Consider the following 21844-nt stretch of genomic DNA (forward strand, 5'->3'; position numbering starts at 1 on the left):
TCTATCAGCATCTCCTTATCTCCTCCTTGAATCAATGCATCTCTATGGGGAATGTTCAGTGGGGTCCGTACACACCGTTCCTGCTTCAGTCTACTCTGACAGGATTAAACTTGTGCTGCTTCTTTTAATACTGTCCCAGTTTCCAGCTCTTTTACTGCTTGCAACCTTTAACCAATCCCATGCCAGCTCCAGCCCCCAGAAACTGTTGTCATCAATTCTGCCCAGATTCCTGTCTACCTAACCAACTACCACAAAATGTAAAACTTCCTCACATTCAAATCCTAGAGAAGACATATTAACGCGTGTTTGCTTCTTAATTGGGGTTTCTTAAACAAAAATAAACACCTTGTGAATAAAATAGCGATCAGAAAATAAAGATGCATACAAAAAAGTTAATACAAAAGTGTTAATATGAGAGGATAGAAATAAGTAGGAAAAAGCCACCAATTTCACAAAAGGCATGTCTATACTTCACTTATCCCATCTGATATGCTCATGCGACCTACATTATTCTTTGTGCTTTTTAACCATGTGTTTAATAAATATTTAGAAGGATCAGCACTATGGCACTGTGATTTTGTATTCCTTACCTGTTACTAGATAAACTATATTGCCGTAAGATTAGATTGATTTTTGGGTTTTTTTAATTTTTAGCTACTATTTTCATCTTTATTTTATTTTCTTATTTTATTGCAATTTACTTATTCTGTTTTACTTATGTATTTTTTCTGCTTCTTTATATGTTTAGTTCAGATTGTGTTTTTTTTTTTTTTTTTTTGGTCTGGCTTTGCTTTGTGACTCTAGGCTTAAAGAGACTGTGTACTCTTCAAAAAAACTTTAGCTCCATTAAGCATGTTTGGTGTATAGATCATACTCCTGCAGTCTTACGGCTCAATCCGCTGCCATTTAAAACTTAAATCAGCTACACCTCCTTACATGTGACTTACACAGCCTTCCTTCCTAAACACTTCTTTTAAAGAGTCATCTAATGTTTATACTTCCTTTATTAGCTTGTTTAATTTAGAATTTCTTTCTCCTGTTCTGTTAATAGCTTGCTAGACCTTGCAGGAGTCTCCTGTTTGTAATTAAAAGTTTTTATCTCCTGCTCTGTAAATTGAACTTTAAAGTGGCAATTCATGGAATTAAGTATTCGATTCACTTGTGTATATTGATTAACCACATAGTGATATTTTATATATATATTTTAGTATAATTTACTGCTAGAATATATTAGTCTATTTTCTGATACTAATTTCTAAATAGCCAAATATTACTAGTACAGTGTACAAAATGAAGGAAAACTGATTGTAATGTTTCAGGTTTTTGGTGATAAAGATGCAGATGGATTTTATCGCGGGGAATGTGCTGGGAAAACAGGCTACATTCCCTGTAACATGGTTTCTGAGTTACATATTCAGAATGAAGACATGAGAGTAGAGCTGGTGCGAAAGGGGCATCTACAATTCGCTTCCTTACAGAATAATTTTGGTAAGAATGTTGGTTTGTATCCATAATAATATAATTTTTGGTGATACATAATTTGTGTGTGATTGTGATAGTGTCAAAATGTGCATGAGTTTTGCAAGACAAACTGCATATGCTTTATGTAACTTTTTTTTTTTTTTTTTCATAACCATTATCCATTATACTGTCCCCAGAAAGCACAATAGTATGTCTCCTCTTAGTCTGGTGTTAATATGGTGTTTCAGTGGGTCTTCAGTGTTTGCAACTGTCAAATAATAACCTTTGTGCCCTGGCATGTTCCTTCAATAAATAACCTTCCCAGTGTAGTGCAAATGGTTTCTTTATACTGGGAAGAGTGTAATGAAGGTGGTTGACATGTCTGTTTGGTTACAAATGGAGAATGTGTCACTAAACTGATTTTACAGTTGAGTAAATGCCGTAGCTGTGGGGCATTAGTTTTCAGACTAAAATGTTTTCGTATAAATTTTCTGCAATTTATTCATACTTGTGAAAGGCAAATCGATGAATGTGACATCAAGTTAAACAGAGAATAAATTGCTCTTGGGGCTCTGAAGAATAAAAGGGACACTGTGTACATGGGTGGCTGCTGAGCAAATACTAGGTTCTCCTGTTTATTTTATTAGCCCCCACACGTTTGGGACAGGTTGACACTGCCCACTTTATTTATTTGTTAGTTGCCCCACCATGGGGGACCTGTGCTAGGTCTCCCTTTATTGGATTGGCAACTGAGCAGCAAAAGCTACCCAGTCGCTAGTCTTTTATGACGGCAAGCAGCAACTGGTAGAGTTGTCCCTTCCCGCAGCATAGCAGTTAGGGGCATGAGTGAGGAATGAAATCTGTTATTTATGAATAATAAGCATTTTTTTGTTTAGTAAAGTTGGCCGAAAGAGCAGCATTAAAAAAAGGAAGGGCTTTTCGGCATTATGATCTTTAAGCTTCTTAGTGGATAGCTCCCTTATTTGGTATCCTTGGGGCAATTCCACATAATGATTAGGGAGCTATCTACTGAACAGCCCCCTAATTGGTATTCTTAAATATGGCAATCCCACAAGAATGCCAGTTTAGGAAGTTATCTGTTAGTGTGGATCACAGAATTATATTCGTCCATATAATATTCTGAAAAGAAATTGAATGACTTTCATCTAAAAATGAATAATGTTAACGAAATTCATTTTAGCAACACCCAAAGTCTAGAATGCTATCATACCATGCACCCTATTATCTTAACATTTGTTACTTTTCTTTGTGTGCATTGTGTACAGTTAAATTTTTTTTATTTTATTTTTTTTAAAGATAAATATATTGCTATGTTGTATTCCTCATTCTCTAGCCCTCTAACAGAAGCCTGGGTGCTTGAGGGTTCTGCGCAGTATCTTATCCATTTTTAGAACTGCACTCTTCTGGACCGCGAGCTCAGATGTCCCACCTTGAATCTGTTGGGAGTTACAGCTCTGAGTGCTCCTATCACAACCAGGACCAGTACACTACAAATATCTTCATCCCACCTACAATCATACTTTTTTTGTTTTGCCCTTCCCAAGCTTGCTTTTCTCATTACATTTCTGACCATGCTGTGAAAAATAAAAAAAAAATAAAAAAAAATATATATATATATATATATATATATATATATATATATAAATAAATAAAAATGGAGAACTGCATGACGGACACATATCTTAATTATCTAATCAGAGACATATGTTTTTGTATCTATTTTCTTTCTTCAGCTCCTGGCACTTCAACTGCCAGGAGTCCATGTCAGTGCTGTACTTTCACACGTGTTAGAATTCAACACTAATGCCTATGGAGGAGACCGCTGAAATTTCCATAGACAGAGCCTTTTTCCTCACAGCCATCTGTGACCTTTTGTCATTTTTTGTCAGTCGTAGACAAAATACATAAGATAATGTAGTCCCTACTTTGTCGGTTTTTTTTTATTTGTTGGTTTTTTTTTGCTTGTGAGCATTTCATAAAGACTTTGTCTTTTTGAAATACTATTTTTGGGGGGTGGGAGGGTGACAGGGCCACTATTATTACAAATACTACAATTTTATAAGAGTATTAACAGGAAAGCACCACAGTTTGTAGTGGATTTCCAGAATGTTTACCAAGGAAGAAAAAATATTATATAACAAATGTTACGACACTCACCGCCAGGGGAATAAAGCCGCCGTTTAGTGAATAATCCCCTTTCTCCAGAAATGCAGTTTTAATCCAGCCGATCGTCAAACTCCCGAACGGAGCATACGAACGCGGCAACTCCCGATCAGCAATTCATTCGAAATCCTTCCACAGCTAGAAATAACGAAAAGTACTGTCCCAATAATAAATCCCTCCACAAACGAGACCAAGCTCCGTCTTGAAGGTCAAACAGGAATGTGTTTAATGGGGGCTACCTGCCCGGTATTTATGCGGGTCTCCACAAGGTGGACACTCCCCTAGGGGACCTTGTGGAAGACTGTACAATATATTGGACAGTAGCCAATCGCAGTGGCTTCAATATAAGCCCTTCCCATTTTACCCATAAATCCTCCTTCTCTATCCCGGAGATAATTAGGAAGAAACCTAATTATCTCCCAGGATAGAGACAAGCGCCATTTTAAAACATAATAAGAAAAATACAATAAAATACATAAATTCAGAAATACCGAATGTATATGGTTCGTGTAACGTATCCCCAGATAGCCTGGATCTGAGTGCATATTCCTACCGAATAGCGCTCAGATCCGATGTACGTAGTTCAATCGCCATGGAGTCAAAGTCTTTCATAAGTCCTTCGGTATACGAATGACTCCATGGGACGGCTACCTGGGTAAAGTCCATACGACTGATAGAAACTCCCGAACTGACCGGTGTTCGTACGCCTCAACGAAATAGAAGGCGGGCGGCAGCTTCCAGCGGTGTTAGGCAGATAAAGTATTCGTTTTTAGTTCCATAAGATTTGCACCGAACACCGCTGATTCTCCTCGTGTCCCAAAATGGCCACGCCTCGTGGTCGGCATACGAACGACGACCACCTGTACGAATGGAATGGAGAGGTGTCTGCGGTTAACCACAACGTTCTAATTGGGGCCAAGAGGTTAACCAGCAGCACACTCCTCTCCTGGGTGGCCGTCTGTTCGGTAGTTTCAATCGGTATTTGGGGAAACATACGGACAGGAAATCCAACGAAATCAAGGCAAACAGACGAACCAGCAATATAAGTCTATACAGATGGATCTGTCACAACAAATAAAAAAAAAAAAGGGGGACACTTATTTTTTTTTTTTTTTATTTATAAAATATTTTACCAGGATGAATACTCCGAGATTTCTCTTGTTTTCAAGTATGTCCTGGGTCCACAAAACATTGCATTGTTACAATAGGATACAATATTATAAAAAATACAATATGCAAACTATATAAAATTAAAAAATACATAACAGGTAATAAATATATTCAACCAGGAGAGGTGCCTTCTGTGCTGAGGTATCTCTTTTATTTTAGATTAAATGGAGATTTGACTCTGTCCCTGAGGTGGATGGAGGATGGTACTATCCAAACTGAACTCCTCAGAAAGCTGACCTCAACAAATAGCCTCCTCCATTGGGAGAGTCATCACCCATACAGGTTGAAAGCATCAATCCCATACGGACAATATCTGAGAGCGAGGAGAAACTGCTCGGAGGACTCGGCATATTACCAAGAATACCAATCTCTGAAACTCCGCTTCAAGGCCCTGGGATATCCGAATAAAGTTCTCAAAAAGGCATACCAACGGGCCAGTGGGACTAATAGACTGGAAAGCTTAAAGACTACACGTCCAAAAACTAGTTCTTTGACCCCGAGATGTATTGCCACTTTTGACAGTGGCTGGGGTCAAATGACACAGACCTTTTCCAATCACTGGCCTATCCTTGTACATAACCCTATTTTGAGTAAATCTCTACCAAACTATCCATCCATCACGGCCCGGCGTTCTAGAAATCTGAAAGACCTCCTAGTTCACAGTTTTTTGGCTCCTACTCCAACTGAGCCTAATTGGCTCACAACCACGAAGGGAACATACAGGTGTGGCCATTGTAAAGCCTGCCCGTTTATAACCCCTTCAAAATCTACTACATCCACGCAATCAGAAATTATCATTAAAACCAATGCACTGGTCAATTGCAGTACCACTCGGCTAATATATCTGATCACGTGTAAATGTGGCATTCAGTATATTGGCAAAACCATCCAACCTTTTCGTCGAAGGATCCTCCAGCACATTAATTCTGTAAAGAACACTATCACGCCTACTCCTGTGGCAAGACATGTCATAAATTTCCATCATGGCAATACTGACAATTTAAGATTCCAGGCTATTGAGAAACTGACTTTTAACCCTAGAAAAGGGAACTTCAACCAGCAGTTACTTCGCAAAGAATCTAAATGGATATATTCCTTTAGAACCCTCGCCCCACAGGGACTCAACGAGGAGTTCAACTATACACCCTTTATACACTAATAATATACCTTAATCTAGTTCCCATATTTAATAATCTTCTCTGTCGTCATTACTGGCATTTCTTGATCACATGATATGCACACAGTATACAGTATATTTTCCAGTATATTAATTCTAATCTCCAATGACCATCTGATTATCAATACTCCTTCTAACTACAAAACATTGCAGAAATTGTTAACACCAAGAACGTCTACTAATTCATTCAATTGCATTAACATGCTCTACACTGTACATCTGTTAAGAAACCTTTTTCCCATACTCTCATCGTAAAACTAGTTTGCATTGAACATGAGGAAATACCTTTAATGTTCTCTGCATGTGATTTCAGTATTGACCATTATGTCAATGGTCCATCTGTATATTATATTTTCCTCTATATAACAAATAGGACTATTTTTTACATTGTCTTGGCCCTCTATAAAGATGTTTTCCCATGATAAAACGACTTCCCTATGCACATACATAGGAGTGTATCATATGTCGAAATGGGGTGTTATTTACTATTATATATAGATGGAATATGAAGTTATTAATCGGTGTAAGAGTTATATACATTACCAGCAACGTAATCTGTGAATACTATATCAGATGAGTGGTATAATATAGCTCTTTTATACACCTTTTTAACACATGCACTTGACTTATCACACATAATAGAGTATTATGAAATCCGTGTTCATATTCTGATCGGGCACTATATGTTCTTCACATAACTGTTTAACCACATTAACTCATTTTAGGCATGCCACTTACTCTATACATGCCACCGGATCCCGTACACCATGTATCTATTCAGTGGATACATGACGTTTTTTCACTTTCTGTGAATTTGGCAACAGAATATGAACGAAGTAATATGGTCCCTTTGGACCACCGTCTCTCGTCAGAATTAATTGATGACGTCGACGTTCTCGTGACTCCAATGAAAAGTTTGGGCGCCCTATTTAAAAGCCCACTTCGTAATGATCACGTTCCCCTTGAAAAGCCGCCCTACCGGCGAAACGCGCGTCAGGGTTTTTCTGGTCCTTCCCAGTACTATACCCTCTGCACTTGCAGCCAACTTTTTGGGATATTCCGATTATTATTAACAACCACATAGGTTGTGGGTACGTCGGGAGGGATACCGAGGTTGTAGCCACACATACTAATCGTGGTTATAACATTGCCTGCGTTTTTTAGCGCACGGACATCAGCTAATGTGTATCAGACAACACATTATTCTGCTAATATCTTAGTTGTTTAGACGCTAGCTAGCCAGTTGTTTCAATAGGGAGGTGCCCTTGAAGGCACAGTTATTGTTTGAGGATTTAGTGCCTCTCTCCTCTTCTGTACTTCTATTTCCTGCAGTTAGCTTTCCTACCTGGTAGGTGCCCTTGAAGGCACAGATACATACTTTTTTATCTGCTTTCTTTCTTCACTGATATTTGGGTTTACAGATTACTTACAGACCAGTGTAGATGTCCTCTCAGGAATAGGATATACCGTTACTATAGCTCGTAGTCTATTACAACTCTAAAGACAATATTCAGACAGCACTTGGTTTCTTTTTTCTTTTTTGACTTCAGTCACAGGCAATATCTTTTGCAGCCTGACAAACTGCAACAAAATACTACTGATCGTAACAGTAGAGATATTGCAACAACAATTTACTTTATAACAATCGTGATTTAAGTGCCGTCTGTCTCTTTTTAAACCTTCTATTTCTGCATAGTATCTCTGTATGCCCCTGTATGTATTTATACAGACGGTGTAAGAGTTGATGTGCGAAATATTCACGTTGTATCTCGTTCACTAATACATTTTTATTATTTTTTGTATATATATGTATAATTTCTAGGCAGTGTTCCATCCTCTCTTGTTCTCAACCCCTGTCCCTGAGGTTATTCCATAATTGCGGTGCTCTGTAGGAAAAAGAGGATCGAGCCACTTTATTTTTGTATTGCGGTATGCTAAATATCGTGCTAGTACTGGATTGGAGGTTATAGGAGGTGGAAACAGCTGGGGAGAGCATTCTACTCAGGTGGGGTGGGAGCTTCCCAGAAATGCTCTTATGCACAAGGCTGGAAAGATGAAGAGTGCGTCGGGATTCCAGCGACAGCCTGTTTAGCTCTTTTAACATGTCACAGTGGTGGGTCAAGTAATTACATTCTAAAATTGTGCAATTTACGCAGAGGGGCATGCAAATTCCAAACACAAGCAAGAGCCCGGACTGAAGAAAGCAATTGCAGAGTCTAGATCTGTATTAAACCTAATCTTTGCCATGGTGTGTTCTTGAGATTGTTTAGAAAGAATTCAAGATTAAATTGTTTGAAAGACCTGGTGATCATAATCTTGGGAGGGGATTTAGTGGCCTTTATTTTGCGTATGCAGTACACTAGACAGTGGTTACTGAAACTGTTAGGGAGAACACCCGCCTCCTGGGTTCTGTCAGGGCAACTGGAGAGAATCCTATCGAGCAAGGTATGGTTCTGGCTTTTAATACTAATGCGTGTTGGGGAGGAAATGAATTGTGTTAGCTGCAAAGTCTTAAACAGCGTACATGATTTATTATTTTTAGGATTCAAAAACCAACAGTTCACTATTTTGGTGTGTTTTTTTTTAAAACTTTATTTCAGGAAAAGCGTGTGACATTGTATACAAATAGCTTACGGTAAATATTGCCGAGGATGTGTACAGTTGGTCAATATACATCACATATATTTGCTGTTGTCGCCTTCGCCTTAGGTCGGCGTTTTAGGTTATCAACACATTTTCCTTGTTTTGTCATTTAATCTAACAGAGGTATAACAAGGATATCATCTGCGGGACTGGTCTCACTCCCCAGATTTGAAGAGAGATAGAGAGGAAAGTAAAGGATAGAGTAGAGTGGAAGTACAGGTAGTGGAGTAATTTCATCAGGACATTTAGCTTTGGTATCCGTCAATCCGTGTGTCTCTGTTTTTGTCTCCAGCGGTCGTGTCCGGGGTCACTATTTTGGTTTTAAGCTACAGTTTCACTTAGTAGTTGGGATATGTCAGAAAGGGAGTGCACCGGAGAGCTAGGTGGGCGGTAGATTCCAGCAACAATGATAGTTTACAGAACAAGATTAGATCCAGATTCAGGGTTCTATATATGGAAAAGCTGCCACTCTTTGGGCACACTCCAATAGCCCACAAATCCAAATATACAAAAAGATGGGTATAAACCCATCTGATGAGGGCGCTAGACACTAGAAAAACAGTGTAGTAAAAACATATACGTTTTATTGTGCAAAACTTGCAATTGTATATGTTAAAAACATACATTAATAGCAAACAACAGTATAAGCCAGTCCTATTATGAGACCAGGGAACAAGAGCCCGGCAACAACCGCTAAGCTGACAAGTAAACAGATGAAAAAACGCAGCCCTTGGTCACGACCCCCAGGGCTGGGATATACTTGCAACTCGAGCAAAGATGCAACTGCAGTGGTGTACTGAAGGTCTCTGGACTGCTAAGCTGCTGATGTGGAGAGCTCAACGAGTTTCGTCCCGCGTTATTCGGGACTTCCTCAGGAGCTGTGGACGTTCTCTGTGAGAAAACTTATACGTTTTACTACACTGTTTTTCTAGCAACAATGATAGTTTTACTGAAAATGATCTCAATTGTGCCAGAAAGTAAATCAAACAAAGTAGATGGTGGGAACCGCATTTATTCCCAGCGGCCACGGGTGCTCCAGAGCAGGACCAGCAATCCCAGAATAATAGGCAAAGAAGAAAGACTCACAGGCACTCCGAATGCAACGCAATCGTTTCGACCGTAAAGATCTTTTTCAAGAAAGGAAATCAAAGGCAGAAGGGGAGTAATAGTTTTTTTAAAGGACTACATTTTATGGACTTGTTAACATAAATAACATAATAATACTTGCTTTTATAGAAGCTACAATACCTTGCATGAGTATTCACCCACTTGGGGGGAGTGTGTAGTAAAATTTAATCAAAATAGATTTCGAGATTTGTATAACTTCTTTTATGCCAAACCCTTCAATTTTTAGTATTAAAGGAACACTATAGGGTCAGGAACACAAACATGTATTCCTGACTCTATAGTGTTAAAAAAACACTCTCTAGCCCACCAGTGTCCCCCTTGCTCCTAAATATAGTAAAATCTTACCTTTATAACAGTCTGCTGGTGCTGGCTCTGCGCAAATCACAATTCTTTCCCATTGGATTTGCTAAGATTGACAAGAAGGTGGGGCAGGGGTAGAGGCACTTAACGGCAGTACTGCTTACTGTGCAGCACTGCCCCAGGTAGCCATCTGAGGAGTGGCCAGTGGAGGTATCCCTAGGCTATAATGTAAACACTGTATTTTCTCTGAAAAGACCATGTTTACTGCAAAAATCCTGAAGGGAATGAGTCTACTCACCAGAACAAATGCAATAAGCTGTAGTTTTTCTGGTGACTATAGTGTCCCTTTAATGAAAGATAGAATGTGACGGCAGATAAGAACCATTCGGCCCATCTAGTCTGCCCAATTTTCCAAATACTTTCGCTAGTCCCTGGCCTTATCTTAAGTCTAGGATAGCCTTATGCCTATCCTACGCATGCTTAAACTCCTTCACTGTGTTAACCTCTACCACTACCCTCTCAGTAAAGTAGTACTTCCTGATATTTTTTTTTAAACCTTTGCCCCTATAATTTAAGATGTACCTGTGTTCTGGGGCAGTGTTCAAAGTGTGTGATTTCTTAATATAACCCATCCTGCAATTTATTTGCTCCTTATTCATGATGTACAACAATGATGCAAACCTAAGGCCTAGAAACATGTGTGTTTCTTTTCATATCGTGTGAATATTGATTTGCACATATGTAGACTGATTATGTGACTTTTGTCCAAAAGGGGTGAATGTTTAGCAAAGTATCGTATACATACAGATGTCTACATGTGCATGTATAACATTGCTTGAAAGTGGAAAGACACTACATCTCCAACAAATCTTGTTTATATGTATGGTGTCATCTAGGTATTCCTGGGGTGGATGCATGCTGTCACTGGAATACAATTGTCATTCACTTATGCGTCCTGCTTATGCTTTTCTGCTTTATCTTGTTTGTGCCGCTTCTTATTTTTCTTGCATATCTTGTAGAGAACAGAGCTTTTTCTCCTCCTCCTCTTCCTCCTCCTCCTTGTCCTCCTCTTTGTCCTTCTGGCCGTCTCGCCATCCCACCTCCAAAACCCAGGCGCTCCAAAAAAGGTCTGTCCTTCCAGTATGTTTTGTTTTATCCATCTTATGCTTTGTGTGCAAAATATAAATGCTTGCTTTTGATTTTCTCACTGACAGAGTGAGAAGATTAATCTTGGGTACCTATAGCAGGAAGATGGTAAAAAAAAAAAATGTAATATGCAAGAACTTAAGATATTATTGGCATATTTATGTAATATCCACGGTGCCATTTGAGTAAAATATATAGATACAGCCATTGAAAACAGCACCTTCATAATATTTTTCAGGTTCATTTGCAGCAATGCAAGTTACCGGTATCTGTGAATAATTATAAAAGTTTAAAACATTTTTACTCCATCTTGGCAATGTTGTTCACTTTATTCTTCTTTACTTTGTGAAAGGCACAACCTGCATGGATAAGATATAATAGATATACTTGCTGAACATCAGACATATGTTCTGCTTTAAGTTCGGTTCTGTTTATTGAAATGTTTTAGATTGAGTATAATCCTACTCAATGTGTGTTTGTTATTGGATTTTTTTTTTTCTCTCTTTTTTTTTTTCCTTCTATTGCAATTGGTGTCACCCATTCAATTTTAAATGTGTTCCTAAATTATTGTGACTCCTTATTCCGTTTCTCCGTACTTGTATTTCTCACTTTTTTAAAAATAATGTATGTGTCTGGTTTTCTGCAAGTCTTATAGAAATGTATATAGTATCCAATGTAGTCTTCTAAAATGGCATGGTCATCCTGTAAGTATGAGTATGACACTTTCTTAATTCAGAACAGGTAGAGTTTTTTGTACAACACAAACACAAGTGACCAACACGATATGTACAACACGAGAAATATTAATCAGTCTTCCTAGATCAAACACAGTAATTGTTTTTCAAGAGTACTCACTGGGGTTCACAACATGCCAGAAAAACATGACTGCACAATATTTAATCAAGTAATCTACCCACAAATAACATTTAAGAAACTAGTCCAGAAGTGAAGCAATATCCTGTTCTTCTGAAATTAAAGTAACACTATAGTCACCTAAATTACTTTAGCTAAATAAAGCAGTTTTAGTGTATAGATCATTCCCCTGCAATTTCACTGCTCAATTCACTGTCATTTAGGAGTTAAATCACTTTGTTTCTGTTTATGCAGCCCTAGCCACACCTCCCCTGGCTATGATTGACAGAGCCTACACCCTATGTCCCTTATTTAGTTGAATAGCCCCCAGGGTTTGGGGGGGTCACTATGTCCCCCCTGATGGTCAAAATAAACCCCACCATTGTGCTATTTATGAGAAGGGAGGGGACGACTTTAAAAAAATTATTTTTACAACGGTGAGCAGCCACAGGCTGCTCACTGTTTAGTAGACATGCCCCATACTCGCGGCATAGTGAGTACGGGCATTCGGAAGATCTCAATCTTCCCTTATGTAAATATGGGGGTCATATTGACCCGCATAGAGTGAGGGAGGACATGGGGGGGTGCATAGGAAGTGGCGGGGAGCACTGCTCCCTGCATCTTTTATTTTTACGTATTACAAGGAGGGAGCTGCGAGCCGGTAGCTCCCTCCTTGTAATAAACTAAACAAATTAATGAATAGACGAAATTCCTGTCCGAATTGTGGACAATAACAAATTCCCAGTGTTTAAGTGGGCATGCACGGGAATTTCATAGCGCTATCTAGTGTGGGAAGATGAAGTGTCCCACAGGGACTTCATCTGCCCTCACAAAGATGGCAGTGCCCAGGACCCAGGTCAGGGAATGAAAGATGAAAAAAATAGGTAATATGGGGGGATTAAGGACATTTGGGGGTGACATCGGGGGGGCAATTAGAGGTAGTGGAGTCAGGAGGGGGGTTAAAAAAAAAAAAAACAGATGTGGCTGTGACAGTGCCGCTTTAAGAATATGTGTGCATGTATGAGTGTATTTGTATGTACTGTTGCCATTGGAATTTTAGTGGTGTACTTGTGTGTAATGTGTGTGTTTGTATGTAGTGTTGGACTTTAAAATGCAGGTGTGCTTTTTGTGTGTCGTGTTGATGTTTGAATGAAGGGGTGTTTGTATATAATTTAGCGTTTTAATACAGGGGTGTGTTTCTATGTTGTAATTGCGTTTGATTGCAGTGAGTGTGTAATGGATGCAGTGTGTGTATATATAAAATATACATGTGACGAAGTGCCCTTCGCCACTTGGGCCTGGAGAGGACTGCTTGCCAGCCTCTTGCCATGTGATTATGGTCCCTGGGAGATTGGGCCATTTTAAAAAAACGTATTCGGCCCTAACAGAGTGCATGTCACTCATTCTGGCCCTTTAAACACAGTGGGGCCATTCGGTACTTGCCCTGTGTGAGCGGTGATACCCCCAGATAGCTATGCCATGGAGCCTATTCATATAATGAAAGACTATGGGAAAGACTTTAGCTCCATGGCAATTGAACTGTGTGAATAGGATCTGCGCGCTATTCGGTAGTTTTGTGCGCCCAGATCCCAGCTATCTGGGGATATGTGAAATGTCTGTGTGTTATGTGTAAAAGGGGACTTTATGCATTTTAAAGTGTTTTACTGTCTTTGTTTCCCCATGTGCTCAATGGAGTCTGTCTCTGTACTGGGAGGTAATTGGATTACTTCTCCATTGTGTCTCCAGGAGAGAAGACTCTGTAAAACCGGTCTAAACTGGAAAGCCATGCTGACAGGGGTTTTAAAAGATACTTTATGTTAATTGCTTATCTGAGGGGAGGGGATGTGTGGGTTGTACTGTTACTTGATTGATTGTTTTATGCCTCCCCCTGGGTGTGTCCTGTATGTGCACAACTGTAATAAAAAAGCAGGCTGGGTGTGCCAGACCTGAGACCTCTGCTTGACCCTCAACACGGAGTCTTGTCTCGTTCTTGGGGGGGATTCACTGTATGCTGATAGAGACTGATTGCCAGGAGTGTAAGCTGATTGTCTGCTTTTCCTGTTCGTCTGCTAGCAGCTATTCGTGAGGTTCCAGTTCGGAGTGCTATTTTGTATCCAGTTTGGTGTTCTGCAGTAGCTGTGCCTGTCTCTCAGAAAGGGGCATATCGCCTAAACTGATTTTTAACCCCTTGTCTGCTGAAACGGTCCGTTACAATACATATACACAATGTGTGTTTGAATGTAAGCATGTTTTTGAATGGAGTATGTGTGTGAATGTTGGTGTTTGAATGCAGTTGTGCATTTGTGTGCAGTGTATACACTTCCACACACATTGAAACACATACACAGACACACACAGGGGTTGCAGTGGGAGAAAGGGTTACAGTGTGGGGGACATGGGGGAGAAAAGACTACAGTGGGGGTGTCAGGGGGAGAAAGGGCTACAGTGTGGGGAGGGGGGCAGAGTGAGAAGGTGTTACTGTGTGGGGAGGGGGCAGAGTGAGAAGGGGTTACAGTGTCGTGAGGGGGGCAAAGTGAGAAAGGGTTACAGTGTGGGGGAGGGAGAGAAGGGGTGGTTACAGTGTGGGGGGGGCAGGGTGATAAATTGTTACAGTGTGGGGAGGGGAGCAGAGAGAGAAGGAGATACAGTGTGGGGGGGGGACCCCCACACTCTGGTGGGCTATCTCTCCAGTCTGCATATCCGCCCGAGCTTGCAAGACATCTATCACACTGTCTGCAGCTCTGCACCTGGCGGAGCTGCAGACCGCAGGTTGTAGGCTCTCTCTCAGACAGACTAATGGAGGGGAGCGGCGGCATAGAGAGTCAGCAGCCAACCCCATGCTGGTGTCGGACCCGCGGTCACGGACCGAGGGCCTGACTTATCAGTCTGCCTGACGGTCTCATAGCCCAAGGTCGCGAGCGGCCCTGGAGGCGTGGGTCAGCGCGACCCACTGGGAATCAACGGCGACCCACCAGTGGGTCACGACACACACTTTGGGAAACCCTGTACTAGACCGTTAATAAATGGCATAATTATCATAGAACCCTTCTAACAGCAACCCAATCAACAATTGTTAAAATGTACATTAAAATAGAAAATACGACCTTATCTTTTTTGGGCAGAAAGAGTGTAGTGTGGTATTCTAAGAGGACCTTGTCTTTTCTACCAAAATCTGCTGAGCTGTTTCTTCAAACTTTGATTCAAAACTATACAATTTGAAATATTTCGTATTCGTCTAATATGTTAATCGATATTGTCAACTATTAATTGGCTCAGAAGCTTTGCGTTCATAACTATATTAAAATTCTTTGAAAAAGAAGCTAGTACTTCATTTATTTCAATGTTTTGTGTTTTGTTTTTGTTTTTTTATGTATACCTTTTCAGGGCAACTGATCTCAAATCCAGAAGAAAAGCATGTGCCAGGTGATTATTATCATACCACATAAACCATTTTAAAACTATTTGAAGGGATGCCTGTCTGTGAGAAAGCTTGATTGTTATTGTACTGTAACTTAATGGTAATTATATTTGTCTCTGTTTGTGGACTTGATATTCTGGCAATTTATGGGGATTAAATTATTTCCTCTTTCTTTTCATAACAATGTCTTTTAAAATTGTTTTCTTAATATGCCCTGCAAATAGAAAAAAATCAGAGGACCAACAAAACGGATCTGAGCAATTCCAGGAGGATGGTGGCTATATTTGATTATAACCCTAAAGAAAGTTCTCCAAATGTTGATATTGAGGTACTATTCTTCTTTCTTGCTTGTTTGAGCGCTTATAAAACATGTTAATAGAATTAAACATTTATTGAATGATTCCTGTCTAAACACTTTGTCACATTGCCAGTTATATATTTATCAGATGTTTCGGTTCTAAATGTTCTACATATTCTTTTATGTTGTCCCACCAGGCAGAGCTGAGCTTCACTGCTGGTGATAACATTACAATTTATGGTGCGATGGATGAAGATGGTTTTTATTATGTAAGTTTCAATTACTCTGGAGATACATCCTCTCTACTCAGGTGGAGCACACAGAATTACGTGGATTGTTGTCTATGCGAATGCAACAGGGATGCTTAAACCGCACAGTAAGGGAAATTTCAAAAGGAATAGTGAGCTGGGAAGTATAGCATCACACAAAAATTAGATGGAGGTAAAACAATGTGGTGGAGGCTAAAACGAGCATGACGTATGGATTCAGGTGGCTGATGTCGGAAACCTCTTGAAGGGGGAAAACTGTAGTCAGAACCCCATGTAGCTTAGAGGAATATGTACGTGTCCCCATGACAGGGAGAAACATTTTCATTGAATACGTATTGTGGACTAAGAATCTAGGCAGGTATGCACACCACATTGATATAGGGTAGGGATTTCAATGTAGCCATGTAATAGAAACTCTAATCTGTGAATGCAAAAAAACTCTTTGCACAGGCATGGTTTCATTTTCTCAGCAATATTAATTTAGGCTTTGCTGTATAATACAAAGGCAAAGTTTAGAAAATCACATTTATTAATATTAATAACCATGAGTGTAACAAAATACATGTTTAACACAATTCTATATAAACAGTCATTTTTGTAACAATGTATTGGATAGATTCAATTTTAGGTGTACTTTTAAAATTGATTGGACTTGTTTTTCATTAAACAGGGGGAGCTAAATGGACAAAGAGGACTAGTGCCATCAAATTTCTTAGCACCTTCTCCATCTGAAGAGGAGAAAGCAAAGTCACTTAATTCAAGCGTTGACTTGAAGGTGAGAACTTACTCACACTTGCCATTGAGAAAGATTTGTATAGTTTTCATATGTATTATGGCTTGAAGTCCACACTTTTTCTAGGTCAGTTATGTTTTTAAAAGCCATTTATTCACAGACCTTACTTTGTCCGGAAAGGCATTTTCCTAAACAGAGCTCAGAGAATGATTTAGAACGTTTTGTGTTGTAGTGTACTGGTAGTTTGTACTAGGCGTCTAAGTTTAAAACTTAAGTCCTAATTTTAATCATAAAAACTGCCCTGGTTTGTTATTCCTTTTCCACCAAACTTCACTGCTGGCAAGCAAGTCGCATTTTCCTGGCATCCCACCAGACAATGTGTGTATAGCTACAGAGACCAACCAAGGCAAGCTTTAAAGTTTAAAGGTTAAGGTTGGCATAGGTTAGGTGAGGCGGCCTGACCTATTTCGTAGTGCTTCTGACAAATAGTTTTTGACCGGAGGAAGCTTCCTGATGCAGTTTAGGACTTGGTAGTGTTGCTGCTAGAGACAGACTATTTTTGTGAGCTACTGATTTCAGCAATCCAAGAGTGATCCTTATCTATAAGTCTGTGTGGCAGCTGCTTAATTTTACCTGTCATAAATAAGTGAGGCGGAAATGGCTATATTACTAAATGGATAGGATGTACATACTTTTGGCAATGTAGTGTACATTCCATTGATTTTTCCATTGATTTTCCTATTTTCCTATAGTTACGTTAGTTTGTATTGTACGTGTAACCCTGTTAATGAATGCTTTTGTTATATGTCATATTTATATATACTACTTTTTATAGGAATGTTTTGTTTAGGGTATATTTTGGTTTATTTACTATAAAGCACTGTGAATATTTAACACACTTTTGCAAAATGAATTCTTTCCTCGCTACAGTATTTCATACAAAAGTATTTTCACTATGTATGGGTCTTTAGATTAAGTCCCGATCTAATCCTTTTCATTTTTTGCTCAGTAGCTGATACTTGTGTTTTAAGAATGTTGCTCTTAGTATAATCTGTATTATCTCTTTGTCTGTGCCTGTGTGTTCATTCTTGGGATCGGCAGAGGTTGAGAAGAAGAACCAAGTGATAGATTTAGAGAGAGAGAGAGGGACAGACAGACATGTAAGTGAGAACTCCTCTCCTAGCCTCATTAGCTTAGTCCTAGAAATGTTTTGCTTCCTTTTTTTTTTTTTGTAGGTTTATTATGCTCCCTTTTAAATGTCTTTCACCAAAATCTTTACAGTAGTGAATCACTGCAGATGCCATTTTATTTTGCTTGATAGGTTGAAACTTGCCTCTAAACTATATGTGACTCATTTTACAATTTAATGATGTGGTCTAGTTGAAATGTCCAAATTGTATTCATATCTCTAACAGTAATGTCTGCATTATTAATATAAATTCAACCATTTATTCTTGTGTATCTCTGCAACAAAACAGTTAAAAACACTAGCAGGATTATTCACTGAAGTGAGCATTCAATGTGAAATGTAAGATCTCAGTAGACCAGTGAACTGAAAGCATAGCTCATTTAGAGTATGTTTGGCTATTTTGACTTTAAATTTGAAATTCACCTGGAATTATCATGATCGTTACTAACCCTGTCAGTAGCAGCATATATTTAATTTGTTGTGGTTATGTTTGCGTGTTCTTATTTGTGTTTAATTATTTCTCTCGTTTTTATAGTTTAGTTTAGAAATGTCCACTGAGCAGACAAATTCTTCACAAAAGGATTTTATCTGCAATCAAGAAAACAGCTCGAAACTGACAACTGAGATACAAGATATGCACGAATGTGCAACATCCTGCAAAAAAAAGAAAAGTTTATTCTCTAAAGGGAGAAAACTCTTCAAAAAACTTGGATCCTCTGGAAAGAGTGTGTAGAAATGGTCTGTTCTAGTCAAGCCACCATCCAGCAATAATCCATTGTCTAGATGTAAGTCTGCTGGCCTCGCTGGCATTGGTCGGTGCGGACACTTGTAAATAGTATTATTTATTGATTAATGGTTTGCAAGCAGTTTCTTGGTGTCTGAGACAGCAAGAGGAAACTATGAATGTATTAGAAGGGTGACTTTGAACATTATGAAGATAGAAAGATTGATTGCAAGCACTGATGAAATAAGAAATAGAAAGGGGGTATATGACGCTTGCCAGCTGTTTGCTTACAGGTAATATCTTGGTGCCCCTGGCTCGTCACTTTTGCACTTAATAAGAGGCCATGTCTTTTAGGACAACAAGGAATGTTTGCACTATATTTTCTCCCTAACTTAAGCCACGTTTTTGGATGTGCTGGGCAGCCAGTTACAAACCTGCTCCCCGCACAATAAAAAAAAAAAAGAGAGAGAGAGAGAAAAACTATTTAAAATATCGAGAGAACAAAAAAACAACGCCAAATACGACATTTGGCGATCGCTCAGAGCGCTTATCCTTTCCCCTGAAAAATTACAGCGGCTTTATGTTGTGTGCATGTTGGAGAAATAAATGTTCCTTTGCCTTATTTTTATCTGGTTAAATGTTTTACATGTTTACAAAGTTCTTATTGCTGTGAGGGAATAACCTTTTTTTGGGGAAGTGTGGTTAATAGACGAAAGCTCAGAGGGTTTTTTGTTGCATTTACCCTGTTGCTGACATGTCCTCTGTCAACATCGAAGCCATCACCCTGTATACGTGTAACCAGCATTTTGTTCTGCAAAGCCAGCATTTTCAAGCTTTCAGTGTCCATTGTATTTAATTTTGTGCATGTTTACACAAAAGGAAAAAAAATGTTGGGGTTTATACCCAAAAGGTGTTCATAAATACTAAGTGACGCCCATTGGTGTTACAACATGTTCATTGTTTACAAATGCAAATACATTTTATTATAATAAAGTATATTTTCACAAGTTCATAGTCCTTTGTGTTTAAATAATCTGTTTGCTTCTTGTGAGTCTATATACTACATATCCTTTAGTAAACTAAAATATTTACAATTGGTCAGAAAACAAACCAAAGCCAAGACTATACAATATGAAGACAATTTGAAATATGACTTTTTATTTATATTAGAAAGATTCCCCCAACTCTAACAAATGAAAGGGAAAAAGGCTTCCCAGAATCAGTAAAACATAACCTTTTATTAATAATTTTAAAGTGGCCATCATAATAAAAAAAAAGAAAATAAGATGTAAATATTACTTATATTGGGTATAATAAGAAAATGAGAGGTAAATACTGCTTTAAAAAAACAACACAACTTAGCAGTATCATGTAAAGTGTGATACAGAGATGGTGTAACATTAGACCCGAAACAAAGCAATAACTGTGTAATTTAATGGCAGAGAAGAAACCTTTAAAAAAAAAAAAAGCATATTAATACCCTAAAAAAATATCTTGGCTGTAAAAGGTCAAAAAGTAGTTGTTGCCAATTAAATTAAGGTAAGTGAAAAAAATAATAATGGAACGGCAATAAACCGGTGACCGTCCTGATACATGTTTCGCTGGTCAAGTTGACCCATTTGTATCTGTATCTTTTTTTCCTGTATCACAACTTTATTAGCTCTATATATTTTTTTTCTTTCTTTCTTTCTTTCTTTCTTTCCTTTTTTTTTTTCTTGATTCTCCAACTTTATTCAGACCTTGGTTATTCTGACCTAGATTTAACAAGTTGTTAATTCGTAGTTGTATAGCTGAAAAGAGACATGCGTCCATCAAGTGCAACAAACTAGGAACAAATTTGTTCTTGACCCCAGAGTGGCAGTCAGATATATCCTTGTATCAAGAAGCTATTACCCCACTAAATAAAAACAATATCCCTGTATATTTAGCAAATTGCTGTTTAAACATCTCAGACTGTGATAAAACCACCTCTTCAGGCAGAGAATTCCACATACTTATTGTTCTTACTGTAAAAAAATACTTTGCCTTGGACTAAATCTTCTTTTTTTCCAGTCTAAACATGAGACCTTGTGTTCTATGTATAGTCCTATTTATGAATAGATTTCCAGACCGTGGTTTGTACTGGCACCGAATATATTTGTATAATGCTATCATATCCCTATTGAGGTGCCATTTTTCCAACTAAAGAGATTTACATTTTTAACCTTTCTTCATAACTAAAATGATCCATTCCTTTTATAAATGTTGTAGCTCGTCTCTGCACTTTTTCTAGTGCCGTAATATCCTTCTTTAGAACAGGTGCCCAAAATTGCACCGCATATTCAAGGTGTGGTCTTAACAGTGATTTTTAAAGAGACAAAATTATATTTTCATTCTGAGAATTAATGCCCCTATTTATACATGACAATCCCTTACTGGACTTGGCAATTGCCAATTGACCATGCATGTTGTTGCCTAGTTTATGGTCTATAACAATTCCCAAATCCTTCTCATTTGTTGTTATTCCTAATTCACTACCATTTAGGGTGTAATTTGCTTGTGAATTCTTTACCCTGAAGTGCAAAATTTAGCATTTTTCTACATTAGATTTCTGTGTTTTGGAGGTGGTTAAAGTCCAAAGCAGCTGGAGTGTTTGATTTAGACACCCTCTTATGACAATACCTCTTAATTATTCTGTCTGTTGGGAAACCTATCAAACACATCGATTTATACACCAATAGATCATACCAATGCTGTCCTTCGGCCCAGTAGAGTGAATAAGACTTGTGGAAGAAGAAGATCTGAGTGGATAAGACACATGGACGAAAAGGATCTGGCCAGGAGTAATATCATCTGTGCCACCTGAATTCCTGATGGAAACTAAATAACCGATATTGTTAGAGGTTTTCCAGGTTGATGCTCACAGCTTATTTGAATGCATTCACAAAACAATACATGTTAAAATTTCAGGTTTGCATTTTCTGTGATTCGCTCTACCCAGATCGGGAAGAGATTCAGCCAACTATGATGCTACTGTAACCGCAGCTGGTTCCCTTATTTACCACTATAACGTCTTAAAGCATAGAACTTAGCAGGGCTAACCATACAGATATCTTAGCCATAATTTTATATAGTCAGTAAGAGATCCTCTATTTAAAATATATAAATAATTG

General features: G+C 38.6%; 1 protein-coding gene across 1 annotated transcript in view; it reads left to right on the forward strand.

The window, feature by feature from the left end:
- TSPOAP1 (TSPO associated protein 1) overlaps positions 1 to 19706 on the forward strand; it is a 153323-nt gene extending 133617 nt beyond the window's left edge. The window contains exons 24-30 of the mRNA XM_063450071.1: positions 1320 to 1488; positions 11083 to 11190; positions 15446 to 15484; positions 15704 to 15807; positions 15975 to 16046; positions 16717 to 16821; positions 18504 to 19706. Of these exons, the coding sequence (XP_063306141.1) occupies positions 1320 to 1488; positions 11083 to 11190; positions 15446 to 15484; positions 15704 to 15807; positions 15975 to 16046; positions 16717 to 16821; positions 18504 to 18701 (795 nt within the window). The 3' untranslated portion in view covers positions 18702 to 19706. The remainder of the gene's footprint in view (positions 1 to 1319; positions 1489 to 11082; positions 11191 to 15445; positions 15485 to 15703; positions 15808 to 15974; positions 16047 to 16716; positions 16822 to 18503) is intronic.
- The last annotated feature ends 2138 nt before the right edge of the window (positions 19707 to 21844 follow it).

The sequence above is a fragment of the Pelobates fuscus genome, chromosome 1 (assembly GCF_036172605.1).
Source record: "Pelobates fuscus isolate aPelFus1 chromosome 1, aPelFus1.pri, whole genome shotgun sequence".
Taxonomy (NCBI): domain Eukaryota; kingdom Metazoa; phylum Chordata; class Amphibia; order Anura; family Pelobatidae; genus Pelobates; species Pelobates fuscus.